The sequence below is a fragment of the Phocoena phocoena genome, chromosome 20 (genome assembly GCF_963924675.1).
Source record: "Phocoena phocoena chromosome 20, mPhoPho1.1, whole genome shotgun sequence".
In the NCBI taxonomy this organism is placed as follows: domain Eukaryota; kingdom Metazoa; phylum Chordata; class Mammalia; order Artiodactyla; family Phocoenidae; genus Phocoena; species Phocoena phocoena.
In genome coordinates, this window is record NC_089238.1 from 46,692,010 (window position 1) to 46,710,012 (window position 18,003).

General features: G+C 38.8%; 1 protein-coding gene across 2 annotated transcripts in view; it reads right to left on the reverse strand.

Moving 5' to 3' along the window:
- The window catches only part of GLG1 (golgi glycoprotein 1), a 146,964-nt gene extending 129,382 nt beyond the window's left edge, over nt 1-17,582 (reverse strand). For both annotated transcript variants that reach the window (XM_065898725.1, XM_065898724.1), the window contains exon 1: nt 17,154-17,582. In XM_065898725.1, coding sequence (XP_065754797.1) covers nt 17,154-17,582 — 429 coding nt within the window. The remainder of the gene's footprint in view (nt 1-17,153) is intronic.
- Nucleotides 17,583-18,003: the final 421 nt, after the last annotated feature.

Below are 18,003 nucleotides of genomic sequence, written 5' to 3' on the forward strand. Positions count from 1 at the left end.
TTAACTACAAGTCAAGAAACACACTTTGTATAATTTTAAAACTTTGAAATTTGTTAAAATTTGCCTTATAGCACAATATGGTCAGTTTTAAAAATGTTCCAAGTGTGCTTGAAAATAATTTGTAATTTAAAGTTTTGGAGTATAATGACTATATATCTGCTTGTTGAATCAAATTTGCTGCTCATGTTATTTAAGTTTCTTATATCCTTACTAATTTTTTGGGGTGGGTGTCTCCTGGTTCTGAAAGCAGTATCCTCTATCAGTGAATGACAGCAGTATGTTAAATCTCCTATTATGATAGTGAATTTCGCTATTTTTTCCTTGTAGCTCTGTTGCTCTATATAAGTTGAAGTTAAGTACATACAAATTTAAAACTTCCTGGTAAATTGGACTTGTTGATATGAAGTGCCCTTGTTTATTTCTAGTAATGCTTTTGCTTTCAAGTCTACTATATCTGTTATTATATAATTTCTTTTTGGTTTATATTTGCACAGTATATCTTTTCCAATTCTTTTACTTTCAACCTTTTTGTACCATTATGTTTTACTTTTTTAATAAATTTTTAAAAATTAAAAAAAAGAAAAACAATCTTTTAACCTTATATTTATATAGGAATATATTAACAGAAGTGTTCCAAAATTGTATGAAATTCCTGAAATTCTAAGATGCCCTGATATAATGTTATCAGTCCTAATTTAACAATTTATGTCACAGAAATAAGCAGATCTGTTTGCTAATCCCATTATAATGATCTCTCATTAGGTCTTTAATAATAAACATTTTCAGGAGGGAGGGACAAACTGGGAGATTGGGATTCACATATACACATTACTATACAGAAAACAGATAACTAATAAGAACCTGTGGTACTCTACTCAATACTCTGTAATGGCCTGTATGGGAAAAGAATCTTTAAAAAAAAAAAAAAAAAAAAAAAAGGTGGATATATGTAACTGATTCACTTTGCTGTACACCTGAAATGAACCCATTCTGTAAATCAAGTATACTCCAAAAAAATTTTTTAAAAAAAGTATTGCTTGTCCTTAATTTCACACTTTATCTTATAATTCCTACATATGCTAATTAATGCCTTGTGACAACAATTTCAAAATACTTTGTTTTTTAAAGGTGATCATAACAGTTTAAAACAAATTTATTTAGTATGTCTAGCCTTATGGAGTGACAAATTGCTAATTATTTTTAAACTATTCTTAAAATATTAAAAAAAAAGAAAAGAAAAGAAAAAGCATGGGGCTTCCTTGGTGGCACAGTGGTTAAGAATCTGCCTGCCAACACAGGGGACATGGGTTCGAGCCCTGGTCTGGGAGGATCCCACATGCCGCAGAGCAACTGGGCCCGTGCGCCACAACTACTGAGCCTGCGCTCTAGGGTCTGCAAGCCACAACTATAGAAGCCCGTGCACCCTAGAGCCCGTGCTCCACAACAAGAGAAGCCACCACAATGAGAAGCCCGCGCACTGCAACAAAGAGTGTCTCCCGCTCACCGCAACTAGAGAAAGCCCACGCGCAACAGACCCAACACAGCCAAAAAAAAAAAACAAACTTAAATGACCTCTTGGCAAAAAGCAGTCATTACAAATACCAACAACATTTTAACATATAGCCAATCATATTAAATTGACTCTTAGAAAGCTCCAGCTGACAGCCATCTTCTGAATCCAGGAAATATAGTCACTGCACACAGCAAGAATAAACCTATGTCCAGACTTTAGCATGTCAATGGAAGTGATTTATTATCACAAAAGACTGAGCTCTAAATCATCCAGTGGAGAAAAATAATGGAATTTTTAAAAAAGCACACTAAACATACACATCAAAAGGTTGACAACATCCTACACAGGTTATTATTATAACTAAATTATTAAACAACTATTTTGGATGACGGAGGATACTAGCTCAGAGGAACAAATACTCTGCGCTTTTGCTACACTCTACTTGCTACGTTCTAATTAATCTAAAAAATGAACCTATTATTATCTCAATATAATCTATAAATCACCATTGCATGGCATCGTTAAACTCAGCAAAAGTTCCAACATGTATCAGTTTGAAATGCCATGCCATGTTGCAGGGTCAGCCATTGAGGAGACAGCTCAATTTCCCAAGCTTGGTATATCTTGAATCATCTGGAATTCCTTTTAGGTTACATAAACTTATAATAATGGAAAGGCCAGATCTAGAAAAAGATGACCGTGAAAATAAACATCTTCAGAAACTGAGGAAAAAAGCAAAGTCTAAGGATTTTGGCTCATCATAGCAGAATGAGCAGACCTGCTTCAGAAAAAGACACTGGTTTTCCCAACCACCTTGAGGAGGAAAAAAAAAGACTAACACAAAATAAATGCAGTTGTTTTTGACTAAGATACAATTTCTCTTTTCTTTCTTTTTTTTTTAAAGTTCTGGCAGTAGGAGAGTGTTTTGTTTTTATTAAGCCCAAGAAAAGCTATGAACTAAAACTGACTTGGAATACAATTTTTTCATATAGCTTACAGTAAATGTTTAAAACGTTATTTATGTGATAAAGCAAGTAGAGCAAATTGTTAATGGTAAAATTTTAGTGGTCGGGTATATGGGTGATCAATGTATGATTTTTTAAAACTGTTCTGTATCTTTGAAATTTTCCATAATAAAATGAGGGCTAAAACTAAATCTACCTCTTAGAGTAACAGTGGTGATTAAATAAGACTATGTATACAAGCACATAGGAGTTGCCCAATAAATGTTAATCTACTTCCTCATCTCTTTCGAACAAAGTCACTTATCCAAAGAATGAGCTGCCACAGAACTCAAGAACTTCAGGTTCTAGCAATATATATGTTCAGAAATTGAAAAGTCTTCAACAATAAACATGAAGTTCTTTCAAAGGCATAGATGAATTCAGGAGAAAGAGGAATCCCCTAGGTGCCAGGAAAAGGAGGGAGGGAAGATTAAAAGCCATGGCACCAGAAGCAGAGGAAGGAAGAAGGGGGACTGTTCCATTAACCTAGGGCTTGGGGCTTAATGCCAGGCATAGGACACAAGGTCTTGACCCTTAGCAAGTATAAAACTGGAACTGAGATCACTACACAAGGCTGAAACTGCTTCCATACTTTAAATCAAAGAGATCATAACACTGAAAACTGATCACATGGAAGTATTTCCACACATTTAGAGCAAAGAAAAATCTGATTGCTTATAAACAACTGTCATCTTCCTAGAGAAAATGGGAAGGAACATAACTGCTTGATATGACAAATAAAAGGCTGGCACATGAACTTGACCTGACTTGCCCAGATAACTGTGATACAACTTGTTAGTTGTCTTGCTAGCATTTTGTGCTCCCCTTTTCATAGTGGGGAGCTGTCACTAGAAGTGCATTACCCAGTCCCCTGTGTATCTAGGTGCTGCATGTGAAGACTTCTCACCTGTGGAATGTGAACAAAAGAGTTGATCACCTCGAGGCCAGGGCTTTTAAGAACTTGTGGTTGGGGGACTTCCCTGCTGGTGCAGTAGTTAAGAATCCGCCTGCCAATGCAGGGAACACGGGTTCGAGCCCTGGTCCAGGAAGATCCCACATGCCGCGAAGCAGCTAAGCCCATGAGCCACAACTACTGAAGCCCACATGCCTAGAGCCCGTGCTCCACTACAAGAGAAGCCACCGCAATGAGAAATGAAAAGCCTGAGCACCGCAGTGAAGAGCAGCCCCCGCTCGCCACAACTAGAGAAAGCTCACGTGCACCATCGAAGACCCAACGCAGCCAAAAATATTAAAAAAAAAGTACTTGTGGTTGAATTTTATGGTATGTGAATTATATGGAAGGAAGGGTAATAAGGACTTAAAAAAAAAAAAAAAGCAGCAGGCAGGGTTTCTAATTCTCTTGTCTGCCTGAAAGCGGAAGACTCTAAAGCCCTAGGAAATAAGACTACAAGCTGGGAGGAACCAGGGTCTCCCGATCACCAGATGGCTGACAGTCTTTCACAAATTCTCTTGCGCTAAGCCACTGGTAGTTTTGGGTTTGGTATGGCAGTTAGTTTTGCCCTGAATAATACATTAAGGAAATCTTTTATCTTCTGAGTTCGTGAAAGGCTTGGCTCAGCCCAGTTACAAACAAGCTGACCTTGGCACAAAATGAAATTATACCTGTGGAACTCTCATACTAAGATAGTTTAGTCAACATGAGCAATGGGAAAAAAAAGGTCTTTATCTTAATTAAAAAAAAAAAGTTAAACGGGTAACACATACATACAGCTCAAATATTTTTTTAAAAAATCAAAAATATAGGGAATTCCCTGGTGGTCAGTGGTTAGGACTCGGCACTTCCACTGCCGTGGGCCTGGGTTCAATCCCTGGTTGGGGAACTACGGTCCCACAAGCCGCACGGTGCAGCCAAAAAGAAAAAAAATCAAAAATATTAAGAATAGAGTGGAAAGTTTCCCACCCATTTTTATCCTCCATTAGCCTTAATTTCTTCTGTACCCTTCTGGAGTATTCTAATGCAAATACAAGCAAATATTAATAAATACTATTCTTATTTTTCCCCTTTGATTGTAAAAAAGGTAGTATACTATACAAAGTGGTAACTTTACTTTCTTAATTTAGTCACAGATCTTGGAGCTCTTTCCATACCTGACATAAAGAGTTTCTTTTCCACAGTAATACAATAGTTCACTGTATTGATGCACAATAAATTTATTTAATCACTTCCTTATTGAAGGGCGTTAGGTTGCTTCCAATTGTTTGCTATTACCAAAAAAAAAAAAAAAAACTTCAATTAAATACCTCCTACACACTGATCATACTGTTATGTATAAATTTTCAGAAGTAGGATTGTTACCGCAAAAGATAGATATATACATTTACAATTTTAATAAATAATGCTTAATCTCCTTTTCTAACAAATTCTTCTATTCATTTCCATTTGATAGGTCAGAAGTTAAACTTCAAGGGATGGTGATTTCTACTTCTGCTCACAAAGGATTAATTACCACAGAAATTGCCCCCGTAGTAATTAACAACCAGACAAAATATATGAAATAATTTTCAGTCACTGGACAACAGGCAGCATAAGCCTATGATCCCTGAGAGAAGTGAAACAATGTGAGCCTGACGATCACCCCATCTTACTGCCAGGAGGTGGTTTCTAGGCTGCAGCACAGGGAGGAGGAACCCAAACAGACTCTAGTGTACTTGCTGAATAGAGGAGAGAAATCAAAGTTCAGGGGATCCAAGGTGGCCAGAATTTGCAAGACAGAGAGAGTAATGGAAAGGAGAGCTGTACAAAGAACACAGGAGATCTTCAGAGGGATCGCCCTGAGTCAAGTCCTATCCTATGTGTATGCAGTGGGAAACGAAACACTGAAAAGCAAATACGCCAAATAATTCTTGAAGCTGACAAGGCAGGGAGTAGTTCATTCCCACCAACCAGAAAGGAGAGACCTCACATAACTTGGGACACTGGGTAGAGTCCCAGAAGAGTCACATCTCAGCAGTAGAATTAAAGTAGACATAGACTAAAGGCTGCTCTGGACTTGCCCTAACAAAGTTTAAAAGCAAGCCTCAAAAGGATCAAACTGATCTCCATGTAACCTGTGTGCCAGACAAAATCTAACACTCTTTAAGGGAATTCGACCAAATTCAGCAAAGATGTAAAATGCACAATGACCAACACCCAATTAAAAAAATCACCACACATGCAAAGAAGTAGGAATGTGACCACCAGAAGAAAAATTAATCAGTGGAAAAAGACCAAGAAATGACAGATGATGGAATTAGCAGATGAGGACCTTTTTAAAACAGCTATTACAAATGCATTCAAGGTTGTAAAGGAAAATATGAACATAACGAAGAGAGAAATGGAGTATGTATGTAAGATCCAAATCAAACTTCTACAGATGAAAAATAGAGTATCTAAAACAAAAGATATACTGGACAGATGGCACTAACAGCAGACTGGAAACCACAGAAGAAAAGACCTATGAACCTAAAAATACAGCAATAGTAATAATCCAAAATGAAACAGAGGGGAAAAAAAAAACCCAACCCCACTGCTGGGGGGGAGAGGAGGGTGAAGAAAAGAGCCTCACGATTGTGAGACGATAGCAAGCAATTTAACCTGTGTAAGATTAGCGCCCAGGAGAGGAGAACAGAAAAATTATTTTAAGAAACAGGGGCACACAGTATGTGTTCAAATATTTGTTGGCAGATTTAAATAAAAATGGGCTATAAAAATACATTTTAAAATATGAAAATATATCATTTATGTAAATGTGAAAATTATCAGAGAAGCAATGTGGTAACACGGAAAAACAGAGGCTTTAAATTTAAAAAGGCTTGAGTTGGCGTCTAAGCTCTGTTTCTTAATACTTACAAGACTTGGACAAATCACAATCCACCTGATTCTTGTGGTTTTTCTGTCTGTAAAATACGGCTGATATCTGTCCTATCTACCACATACCATTATCAAGAACTGCAAATGAGATTTAAAGGGTTCCATAAACTAAATGTTAGCTAGCAACTTAACTCAGAGTAACTAAATATTTAGGGAGAAGGTTGTTAGGTCAATACTCAAGTTTTAAAAAGCAAGTATATTTGGTGAGTTCTTCCCTGACATTTATACCTGGTTCCACATTTCCCCTATTGTAAGAGAGGTAAGAAAAGATTTTCAGAATACATTATTTTTTAAGAAACAAAACTCTCATGTCACCTTCTTTTAATGCCAAATAATCATCTTGCTTATTAATTAACCCCTACAGTGAGTGCTCAGTAAATATTTCACAAATGAATGAGTAAAAATATAAAACAATCTACAATGGTTCTCTTCTTTTGGTCCTAGGGGCAGATAAGTCAAATGAGAAGCTGGGAAAAAAATTTCAGGAAGACTCCCAAGGTGAAAGCCCTACACTAAAATGACTAAATTTCTCCTGTCTCTAGAGTTTAAGATGATACAAAAGGAAACAATGATATTGCTACAGAAGCATATACTGCTTACTCAAAATCTGAGCAAGATGAACAACAGACTGAACCATATGAAACTGCTTTTTATAAATCAAATATGATCAAACATTAGTAATTCTTATGGTTCCGTCTGCTAGTAAAAACAAGCCAGAAAACAATGCTTAAAGGAGAACTGGCAGGGGCAGTGGACTGTGCAAAGGGAAAGGTAATGAGCAACAGTCTGGGGCAGAAACTTCTCAAATCACTGAATATAAAATCTTTGCCAACAAAATATTTACATAAAAACTCAACAGCTGTAACTGGCACTCTCTGGAAGCCAATACCATTAAACGACTTGGGGGAAAGGTAGTGATCAGTAGGATATCATGTAGGGAGCTAGTGGGAAGCAGAGCTGGAGAATGGAGAAGCAGCCTGAGACCATGGACTAAAGAATGTGAATTTGTTTCCAAAAGAGGAAGGGAACCATACCAATCTCATCTTCCCCTTTCACTGCTCTAATTTCTCCTGTTTCAGATGATACTTTCAAGTTGAAAATCAATACACAATCGTATAAATTCTTGAAACTTCTTATAATGATTTAAAAGAAAACCAACAACTCTACACGCTAAAAGCTTTTATCTATACACATGTCAGTCAGGTCCTAACCTAGCAAATCAGAGTTTGAATAAGAGATCGTGGATTTTTTTTTGCTACACCATGTGGCATGTGGGATCTTAGTTCGACCAGGGATTGAACCCGTGCCCCCTGCATTGGGAGCGCGAAGTCTTAACCACTGGACCCCAGGGAAGTCCCGAGATTGTGGAATTTTGCCTATTTCAAAACTATTCAAAACTAACTCTACTACCTAATTACCTCAGAAAGAAGGCTTACATACTGAGAATATTTTGTGCTGTCCTTAATGTATGATTATGTATTTATACCTCAATATAGACTGTTTCATAGGCCAGAAAATGTTCCCACCGTAGCAACATAAAAGTCCTTACATATTACTTTCCCTCTGAAAAGTTGACAACTTTCAGGAAAATTTAAGTGATTTTTATATCTATCTGGTTTTACAAAGGGCAAAAAGATAACAATCAATGCCTTCTGTTTCTCAGCTGATAAAAGTCATTCCATTCTACAGAGGGAGAATGTTATAAGCAACACAGTCTTCAGAAATAGAAGAGCTAATTTTTTCCCTCTTATATCAAAGAACAGAGATTTCCTTTGTCTGATAGGCAGTATATTCCAAATTTAGGCATCATTTAGGCCAAGAGAATGAAGAACATTTGGTAGAACTGAGTTCCTTTACCCAGAGAATTCAGTCCTTTGCACTCCACAACCTCAAAGTGTACACATTTTAAATACCTGGTAAAGACTCCATAAAAAGTTTTTTTGTTTTTTTTTTAAATACTACCTTTATTATTTGTTTTTTAATAAATTTTTATTTTTGGCTGCCTTGGGTCTTTGTTGCTGCGCGCGGGCTTTTCTCTAGTTGTGGTGAGCGGGGGCTACTCTTCGTTGCAGTTCCCGGGCTTCTCACTGGGTGGCTTCTCTTGTTGCAGAGCACGGGCTCTAGGCACACGGACTTCAGTAGTTGTGGCACTTGGACTCAGCAGTTGTGGCTCGCAGGCTCTAGAGCACAGCCCCAGTAGTTGTGGTGCATGGGCTTAGTTGCTCCGCAACATGTGGGATCTTTCCGGACCAGGGCTCGAACCTGTGTCCCCTGCACTGGCAGGCGGATTCTTAACCACTGCGCCACGAGGGAAGTCCTATAAAAAGTTTTTGACCTTACTACTCTTCAAGTTCAACTACAGCTTTCTTGAAGAAGCCTTGGAAGGATTATAATAAAAGGTGTGGCACATTACAATTTACTTCAGATTTCTCTTAAGACAGTGAACATAAAGCCAATCTTGAAGGAAGTCATCTGCAACAACAAAGGGCAGAAAGACCACTGATGGGCAACTGCAATTTGATGGATGCTCTATATATTTAAATTATTTTCATCCTCTTCATAACCCTGTGGGAGTGGTTTCATACATCAATTTTACACATAAGGAAAGTGAAGGCTGAAGAGATAAATCTGTCCAAGGTCACAGTAAGTGGTAAGTGAGCTAGGATTTGAATCCAGGACTGCAGTTCCAGAGCCCACTCTTTACCACTCACCACACTGCTCCTCCTATGATGAGCTCCACATGACTATAGGACCTTATCTCTGCTGATTATTTCATGTGCAACAAGTATGCGCAGTAGATGGCATTAATTAACAAATGGCAGGCTTTGTGCATGATTAAAACTCTCCATTGCATTCCCTTCTCCATCCTTGAAGTTTTTGTTCACTTTATGTTTATCACATTACGGAGCTGATTTGGCCAGCATAGGAACTTTGGGAATTCTGTTAAGTGACTTGCAGTCTGTCTTTCTATGTTAACTTAAATTACAACTGAAACCTTCCTAGACATCAGAGCATTTTCTTTAAACATGATTTTTTTCTTTCATTTTTTTTTTTTTTGGCAACTCTGCATTTGAATTGATTTATAACATACGCACATTCTCCTGGTTAGTTTCTCTCACATATCATTTCACTTCACTGTTTATCTTCCTTGTGATTTTAACTATACATCACATTTGGTTGTTTTTTTTTTAAGGAACACAAAAATGTTTTAAGAGTTTGTTCTTTGTTCTGTTCTACAAGGATACAGATCCAGGAATTCAACCAAGTACCCATCTTCACTATGACTCCCCCTGTATAGAGTTATAATGTTATTCAAGGCTTCAATAGGAGAATTTATAGGTACTGTAAACACCACGCAGTCGATCTAACATAATATTCTAATTTCAGTAAAATTATTAAAACAGAATGAAAATAAATGTCTGTTTCTCTTAATTCATTGTTTTTAGATTCCAGTCCACACTCTTGTTCCTCCACACTCTATTTTAATGCAGATACAAGGGTTAGTACTGGCACAGTTCTGAGGGCCATCACTTGACGTTCTTTCTTAAGTTTTAAATATATCTAACTCAAATAAAGATGAGTCACTTGCTGGCTTCCAGTTTTATGAGTTCAGCTCCTCTTAATCTGAAGGAGCTACTGTACCCCTTTACAACTTATAAAGTCGGCATGAGGAAAATGACATCCATCTATTAACCAGGCATTTTAAGGTGGCTAAATTAAGAATTTCATGATATGAACATCAATTTAAGACTGAAAAGCAGTGAAGAGTTTTTTTTCTGATTCTCCCAACCATTTCCTGTACCGTATGCGCATAGCATTTAATTTATCCTTCTCTTAAGGTACTTACTACTTTATAACTTGTATTATAGTTTTAATAAAGATACCTTTTTCTTCTTCCAGATCAGTGCTGTCCAACAGAAATATAATGGAAGCCACATATATTATTTTATGTCTTCTAGTAGTCACATTAAAAAATAAAAAGTAAAACTGGCTTTAATAATGTTTTTAACCCAATATATCCAAAATATTATCATTCAAACATGTAATCAATATAAAAACTGAGACGGGAATTCCCTGGCAGTACAGTGGTTGGGACTCTGTGCTTTCACTGTTGAGGTCCTCGTTTCGATTGCTGGTGGGGGAACTAGGATCCTGCAAGCTGTGCAGCGCACCCCTACCCCCCCAAAAAAATTGAGATAGTTTACCTTCCTGTGTGTTCTAAGTCTTTAAAATCAAGTGTGCATTTTGCACTTACAGCACATCTCAACTCAGACTACTCATTTCAACTGCTCAGTAGCAACATATATAGCTGGTGACTACCACAGGCATAGGGGGAGGGGGAAAGAGCCATTTTACAGTTGGACAGACTTGCTTTCAAATATCAATTCCACTACTTACTGGCCCTGAGGGAGTTCGCTCATTTAAAAAATAGTAATAATTAAAATAATACTAATGATATATCTCTCATAGGATTAAATGAGATATAACACCTAGAGAACATCTGGCCCCTTAGGGCAGGGCACACAAAAAGCCCTCGATAAATGCTAGCTATAATCAATATTTGTAACCTTTAACACTAAGCACAGTGTCTTGTACACAGTACTTATTCAATAAATGTTTGCTGAAGGAAGAAAAATTAATTTGCATGACATCCTACAAGCCATTTTAACTGCTTCTTTTTAAAATACCACATACATTTCTCATATAAGCAGAAGTTTTTTGGGAGGATTGTTGCTGATGAAATTTGTTTTGAATACATTAGGAGAAATGTATCATCTTATCTCTTGGACTGATCGAGTATTTTATTTTCTTCCAAAAGAGCAATGAAATAATTCAGCAACTATATACTGTAAAGCAGTCTTATCAAGAAGCTTCTTAAAAAGTTCCTTCCATAAGTGACAGTGCTATTTTACAGGTAACTCACTTATCTGTGGGAATATTTTTATCTCAGGGATAAAAACACATCCCATTTCTGGGCTTTACTTGGAGAACAAGACAGTGGTGTATGCAAGACCCTTTATAATCTGGACTCTGAAAAAATTCTCAAACTCTCTACTTCAGTACAGTCAGTACAGCCCCCTTAATTTCTCAAAGCATCTTCCCTTTTCACTTGTGCTTATGATTCCCTTACAATGTTTTGTATTTCTACAGATGACAGAATCACAAAGTACCAGAGCTGGAAGGATCTTAAGCGATAATTCAGTCTTAGAATTTTCCAAAGCATGTACCATAGGTGATAAGCAAGATGATTCCTGGTGTTATGTGTTAGTACTGCCTACTTTAATGGTAACATATTTTGTTTAACATAAAAAAGAAAAATATAACTAGCACATCAAACTCAAGAACTCATGTATATCTTCACTTACAACAGGGCTAAACTGTCCCTACTTAAGTGTAAAAAAAAGTGGTAAGATTTTTAAGCCAAGAGTAGCAGAGCAGAGTTCCATCCAAGTCTAAATCCTAATTTTGTGCTCTTTTCATTGCCCTAAAGAATTTACTTGTCTGTGTGACACCAAGTGATGAACACTCTCTTATATAACTGTTTCTTGATCACAATCCCATTTATCAAACCAACTGTAAGCAATGGTAGTGTCTTAAAGTACTAGTGTTCTTCCACAATGATAAGTGCATAATAGGGGATCAATAATGCCTTGAGGGGCTTCCCTGGTGGCGCAGTGGTTGAGAGTCCGCCTACGGATGCAGGGGACACGGGTTCGTGCCCCGGTCCGGGAAGATCCCACAAGCCGCGAGGCGGCTGGGCTCGTGAGCCATGGCCGCTGAGCCTGCGTGTCTGGAGCCTGTGCTCCGCAACGGGAGAGGCCACAGCAATGAGAGGCCCGCAAACCGCAAAAAAAAAATTCCTTGATTATGTGGTTAGACTGCTTCCAACCACTGAGAGTCAGCATAGGAGGAAATTCCATATTGGCTCAAACAAAACAATCATAATGTATCCTAAAGCCAAACGATGTTTGGATTAACTGCTGTTTGCATTATTCATTTCACTATTTCACCTGTGAATGAATAAGGAACCAGGAGATGTCACATATATAAATCCTAGAAACTATAAAATACATACATACAGAGAATATACACAGGGAACAACTCATAAAGGTTAAATAATAGGAATCTTAGAAATTGTAAATTGTACTCTTTCCCAAGCCTCTCATTTAACACACGAGGAAACTGAGACTCGAGTGGTAAACTGACTTGCTCACAGTCATAGAATTAGTTAATGGCAGTGCCAGCTCTAGTCCTAGTTTACTCTTTGTGGTGTTCCATTCATTCAATACAAATAGTAGGGGAATATATCTAAATTCTTCCATTATACCAGTACAAATTCTGCTTAAGGTGAAATGGGATCTGAAAATCTTTTCATGAAGCAGAAACTCTACTTGTAACGGACTCAGACTAGTAATTAAATTAGCTTTGTCTAATAATGCCAGTCTGTCCACCTGAGAAATCGACAATACTCCAATGCAAAGATGCTGCTCCTACCCAGTTGTTCTTGGTAGTGAAGAAAGGAAGATTCTAATTCCAGGTGACTCTTCTCCTTTTGTGTGCACTTATGAACCCCTGGTGTTCTCAACAGCCACATACTAATTTCCATAGCTGCAACCATCCATGGCAAATTAGAAAGAATACAATCTTTGAAGTCAAAGAGAACTTGCTGAATACCACCCCTACAACTTAGGATATAACACTGGATAAATTAGTTCATCTCTCTGAGCCTGTTTCTCAACTAAGATAATAACACTATCCACCTCACAGGATAAATGAGATAATACAGACATTATGGCATACTATCTTAGGATACGTACAGTTAAGAGAAAGGCTAAGAAAAAAAAAAAAGAGAGAAAGGCTAAGAATAGAATAAGAAAATGTTCACCTATGGGTTTGAAAGTAAGTTTACAGTTTGCAATGTTGAAATATTAATTCCTGTTCAATATGTAAAATAGTCCATCTTAAATAAATATTTACAAAGCATTCACTCTGTGCATAGTTTAGAGATAGTGGTCACAAATTTATAACCTGAAACTGATATATCAAGACAAGGTACCAAGAAATTCAGAAAAAATACTCACAATGCTTTCAAATACTAAAAAATAACAATTAGATTCTGGTTTTTTTTTTTAAGTCCTTATCAGAGACTCACATTGAAGTGTTTATAACAGAAATGACAGTGTTTGGAACTTGCTTTAAAATATCCATTCTCCCAACCCCTGTGATTAAAAAAAAAAAAGTGAGGATAGCTGGAGCTGTGTGATGTGTATGTGGGGAGTCATCATACCATTCTATTTGTGTTTATGTTTGAAATTTTCCATATTAGAAAGTTTTTTGTTTCTTTTTTTAAATCAAACAAAAAAAAAAACAGCCTAAGAAAAACTATGCACATCACTAATAAACTTCTAAAGAACCAACATCTCCATCTGCAACTTCTAAACACAAGATACTATTGGTCGGGACTTCCCTGGTGGCACAGTGGTTAAGAATCTGCCTGCCAATGCAGGGGACACAGGTTTGAGCCCTCGTCCAGGAAGATCCCACATGCCGCAGAGCAACGAAGCCTGTGCGCCACAACTACTGAGCATGTGCGCCACAACTACTGAAGACCACGCGCCTAAAGCCCGTGCTCTGCAACAACATAAGCCACCACAATGGAATGTCCGTGCACCGCAATGAAGAGTAGACCCCGCTCGCCGCAACTAGAGAAAGCCTGCACCCAGCAACGAACACCCAACACAGCCAAAAATAAATAAATAAATCTATTTTAAAAAAAAAAGAAAAAGATACTGTTGGTCATTTCAGCCAAAAATATATAAACTATTTTAAAATTACTCTCAACATAAAGCATGTCTTATCTCTTTATCAAATACTAGACAGTAATACTTTTGGTATTACTTCTCCTCCACCTGGTAGAACAGCCCAGGATGTATTTTTCCTTTTTAGCCTTATACCTTCTAGCTATATATTCTTATGACTAGAACTACTACTAACTACATATATATACACACACACGTAGCCAGGACTACTATCCATCGTTATTGCTAATATACCCACTATGTAACAGGGGACCTGCTGGGTATACTTCACCTTTTAAAAAGTATGACTCAGCTGACAGGGTTAAAAAAAGAATCCCCCACAACATATAACCTTAAAATAGTGGCCAAAAGGAGAAAAAGCTGTGAACTAATCTTAGTCTATGTGCAGTTTTAATATAGTTCACACATAAAATTTTAATTTGGTGGCATATGATGCATTAGACAAACGGAAAGTATCCGCTGAAATTATTTAAAGGTAAGTATAAATACCTTCAAATAGATTCTCTAAGTGAATTAGTACATAACTTTGAACACTAAAGAGAACCTTAAAATATCTGAACTTAAGACTTAACTTACCCACGTTGTTTCAAAATAAAAATGTGGTTTACTATACTACCATTTAAATATTCACATGCTTTGTCTTTTCATAATTCTAATAGCAAGAGCACAGAGAACAATCTTCCCCAAATATGTATCCAAAGGGATAAGAAGCACAAATGTCTACTTTCCTATCAAACTGTCCTACTTACCAAAAAGCACATACAAAACATATTCCACACTTTCACTTCAAATGTGCCTAGCTAGTTTACTTTTTTAATCGTTATGCTCTTTCAAACACATAATTGAGATTTAACTAATTCTCTAAGTGGAATAAAATTTCTTTCTGCTGTCTTTAAAGGAAAAAAAGTAGTTTAAAAATAGCTCCAACTCCTAAAGAATATACACAGCTGTTCATGATACTATTCTTTCAACTTTTATGTATATAAAATTGGAGGAAAATTAATTAAATTGGAAATTTGGAAACCCCTGCCCCCCCACAAACCACCTCTTCCAATTTACATGACACCTTTTCTTTCTCTAGAGCATAAAACGGGCTCCATTAGCTTACTCACCTTCAATCAGTCAACACTATTCACTGAGTCTCAGCACTGAATTAGGTACTCTGAAAAGTTACATAGGAAATACAGGACCTAGTAACTACCTTCAAAGAGTTTAAGTCCCTATAAAGGAAGAAAAATGTAGTTACCAAAAGAATACCCTTGCTGAGAATCTTACAGTCAAAGGTGGAGCAGGGACTACATTTTCAGGCCAGGATCTTTACACTAACTAACGCAAGAAAGATAGTACCTACCAAATTAAAAAGACTCCAAAAGTGGTCAAAGCTAAGTTATTTACAGATTATATATGCTGCTACACACTTCTACATGCATGACAAAGGAAGACTGTTCCTGTGAGTGACTGTTTCCAAATGTCCCTAATGCACGTAAGGAGACATGTATTCCTTGAATGGGCCACTTTTTGCCACTTTCCCTAATAACATCCTGTTTCTACCACAAACTGCTTAACCAAATGTTTGGTCTTCAATATTAGGATCCTAGTTTGAGAGAACAGCATCTATTATATATCCTCGAAGGCCCAATAGAAAATTTCAGGAAGCTTGACAGAATTAAGAATCATAGCTGTTATCGACTAGAAGAGTAGTTGCAGAATAAAGAATAACAAGGGATTATCTTCCTAGTTTTCAAATTGTAGATAAGTCATCTAAGGCCCCACATTTCTGGTGGCTCTAGAAATTTCCCTTCTCGCTGTCTCCTGAGCATGTATATCTTTTCCTCCTGTGAATTACTCTGCGTGGCATACCAGAGCAAATATCACAGGTGGATAAGGGCGAAAAAAACTGCCAAGACTAGCATTTTTCAACAAGCCAGTGGTTTTCCTATGACCATGAACACCTTAGAAAATTCTCTTAACAACTTCCCAAATAAAATTGTATCCAGCGGTGGCTTCATTCTACCTGTCAACCTTTGGGCCTGATTCTATACACCTAAACCTTACAAAAAAAGTATCCCTACCAGATTTGCTCCCAAACTTTGGTAACTGTCAAAAATGCACTTACGTCTGCAGCATTAAATCCAGAGAAGAAATTCTCTGTTACTTAACTGAATCACATCAAACAACATCAAACCTAGACTGCATTAAAAGGTACTGTTAAAATCATATTCAGACGTCAGAAAGGCAAAGACCCACAATCCATCTTCAAATACTGCCCCAACTTTTCAAGCTCTGGGACTCTAAATCACTTGGAGTAACAGCTTACACTTGAGATTCATTACAAATTGACCAAAAGAAATGAAGAAGAAGAAGAAGGGAAAAAAAAAGCATATATTACTTTCAGCAGCTGGTAAATAATAGGAATTTTTGAATTACAAAAGAATAGGGTAAAGACAGTAAATTCGGTTGCTGTCTACAATACATATCAGAATAGAAACAGTTACCTAAACAAACATTATCTACTGCCAATAAACAGCAGGGCATTCTTTAACAGCTGAAGTACGCCAACCATTTTTCATGTTTAAAAGGGTTGCTACAAATTATCCAAGTTGAAACGGATGGCAAAATCCTAAACAGGTTTTCACCGAGGAGCCACCGCGCTTAGAGCATCACACAAAAGACCGGAGCAAATATAAACACGCTCTGGGCCTTCGCCGACTGCAGCCGGGAGCTGGGGTCTGCGTCCCAGACCCCCGCACCCAGAGGTAATGAAAGGTGGGGGTGGGGTCCCCTTCTTGGAACGCGCCGGGGAGCGAGGGGCAGAGAGGGAAGGAGCGAGCGCAGCTCAAAGGAAGCGAGAGAAGCAGCAGACCGTCGTCAGCGGCTTCCAAGGCCGGCGACACCCTCGGGCCCGTAGCAGGCCTGGACCTCCCGGCCCCGTCCTGCCTCCTCACCTCCCTCACGTCCTGCAAGCACTCCAGCACCGCCAGGTTGTTGCTCCAGGTATGCTTGGGACACACACGGGTCACGTCCTCCCTGCAGGACTCTTCCTCCGCCAGCTTCCAGCCCCCGCCAGCCCCGCCAGGCCCTGATCCGCCCCGCCGGGCCGGAGACCCACCCGCCGGGAAAGGCGGCTGCGGCTGCTGAGGCGGCTGTTGCTGCTGCTGCTGCTGGAACTGAGATGACTGAGGCAGCTGGAGCTGACCCCCTAGAGCGCCGCCTCCAGGTTGCCCTCCGAGGGGCAGAAGGTTGGCCCCCGGGCCCTGGCCTGGGCTGTGGCCTCCCTGGCCCTGGAGTTTGTCGGCCCCGGCCGCCGCGAGCAGCAGTAGCTGCAGCGCCGCCGACAAGCGGAACATGCTCCGTACACGTCCACACGCCGCCATCTTGAGTCCGCGGCGAGCTCGACGCACCCGCCGGCGCGGCGTATTTAAATGAGGGGGCGGGGAGTCGGGCGGGGCCCGGCGGGGTCCATCCGATCCCTTCTCCTGCCGGCGCAGACCCGCCAGCTGGGAGCGAAGCCCGGGAGTGGCCGAGCTCCGAATGGCCCACGCCCCGGACCTCGGCGGGCGGGAAAGCTGCGCTCTTTGCCGGGGGCGTTCCTGGTGCTCTTTAAGATATCTGGGTAGGGCAGATTTGCCTAATTCCCTTGGTTGTCGTCACAGAGAAATAAAAAAAGGATTGGGTTCGCCACAACCAAGATGGCCGGTAGAGTATGTCATCCGTTCAATGACTTGAAAAAAAAACTTTATGTGTAGAGGTGAACTTCACACGATCAGGTGTATTCCGGCATCTAAGAACCTCTTC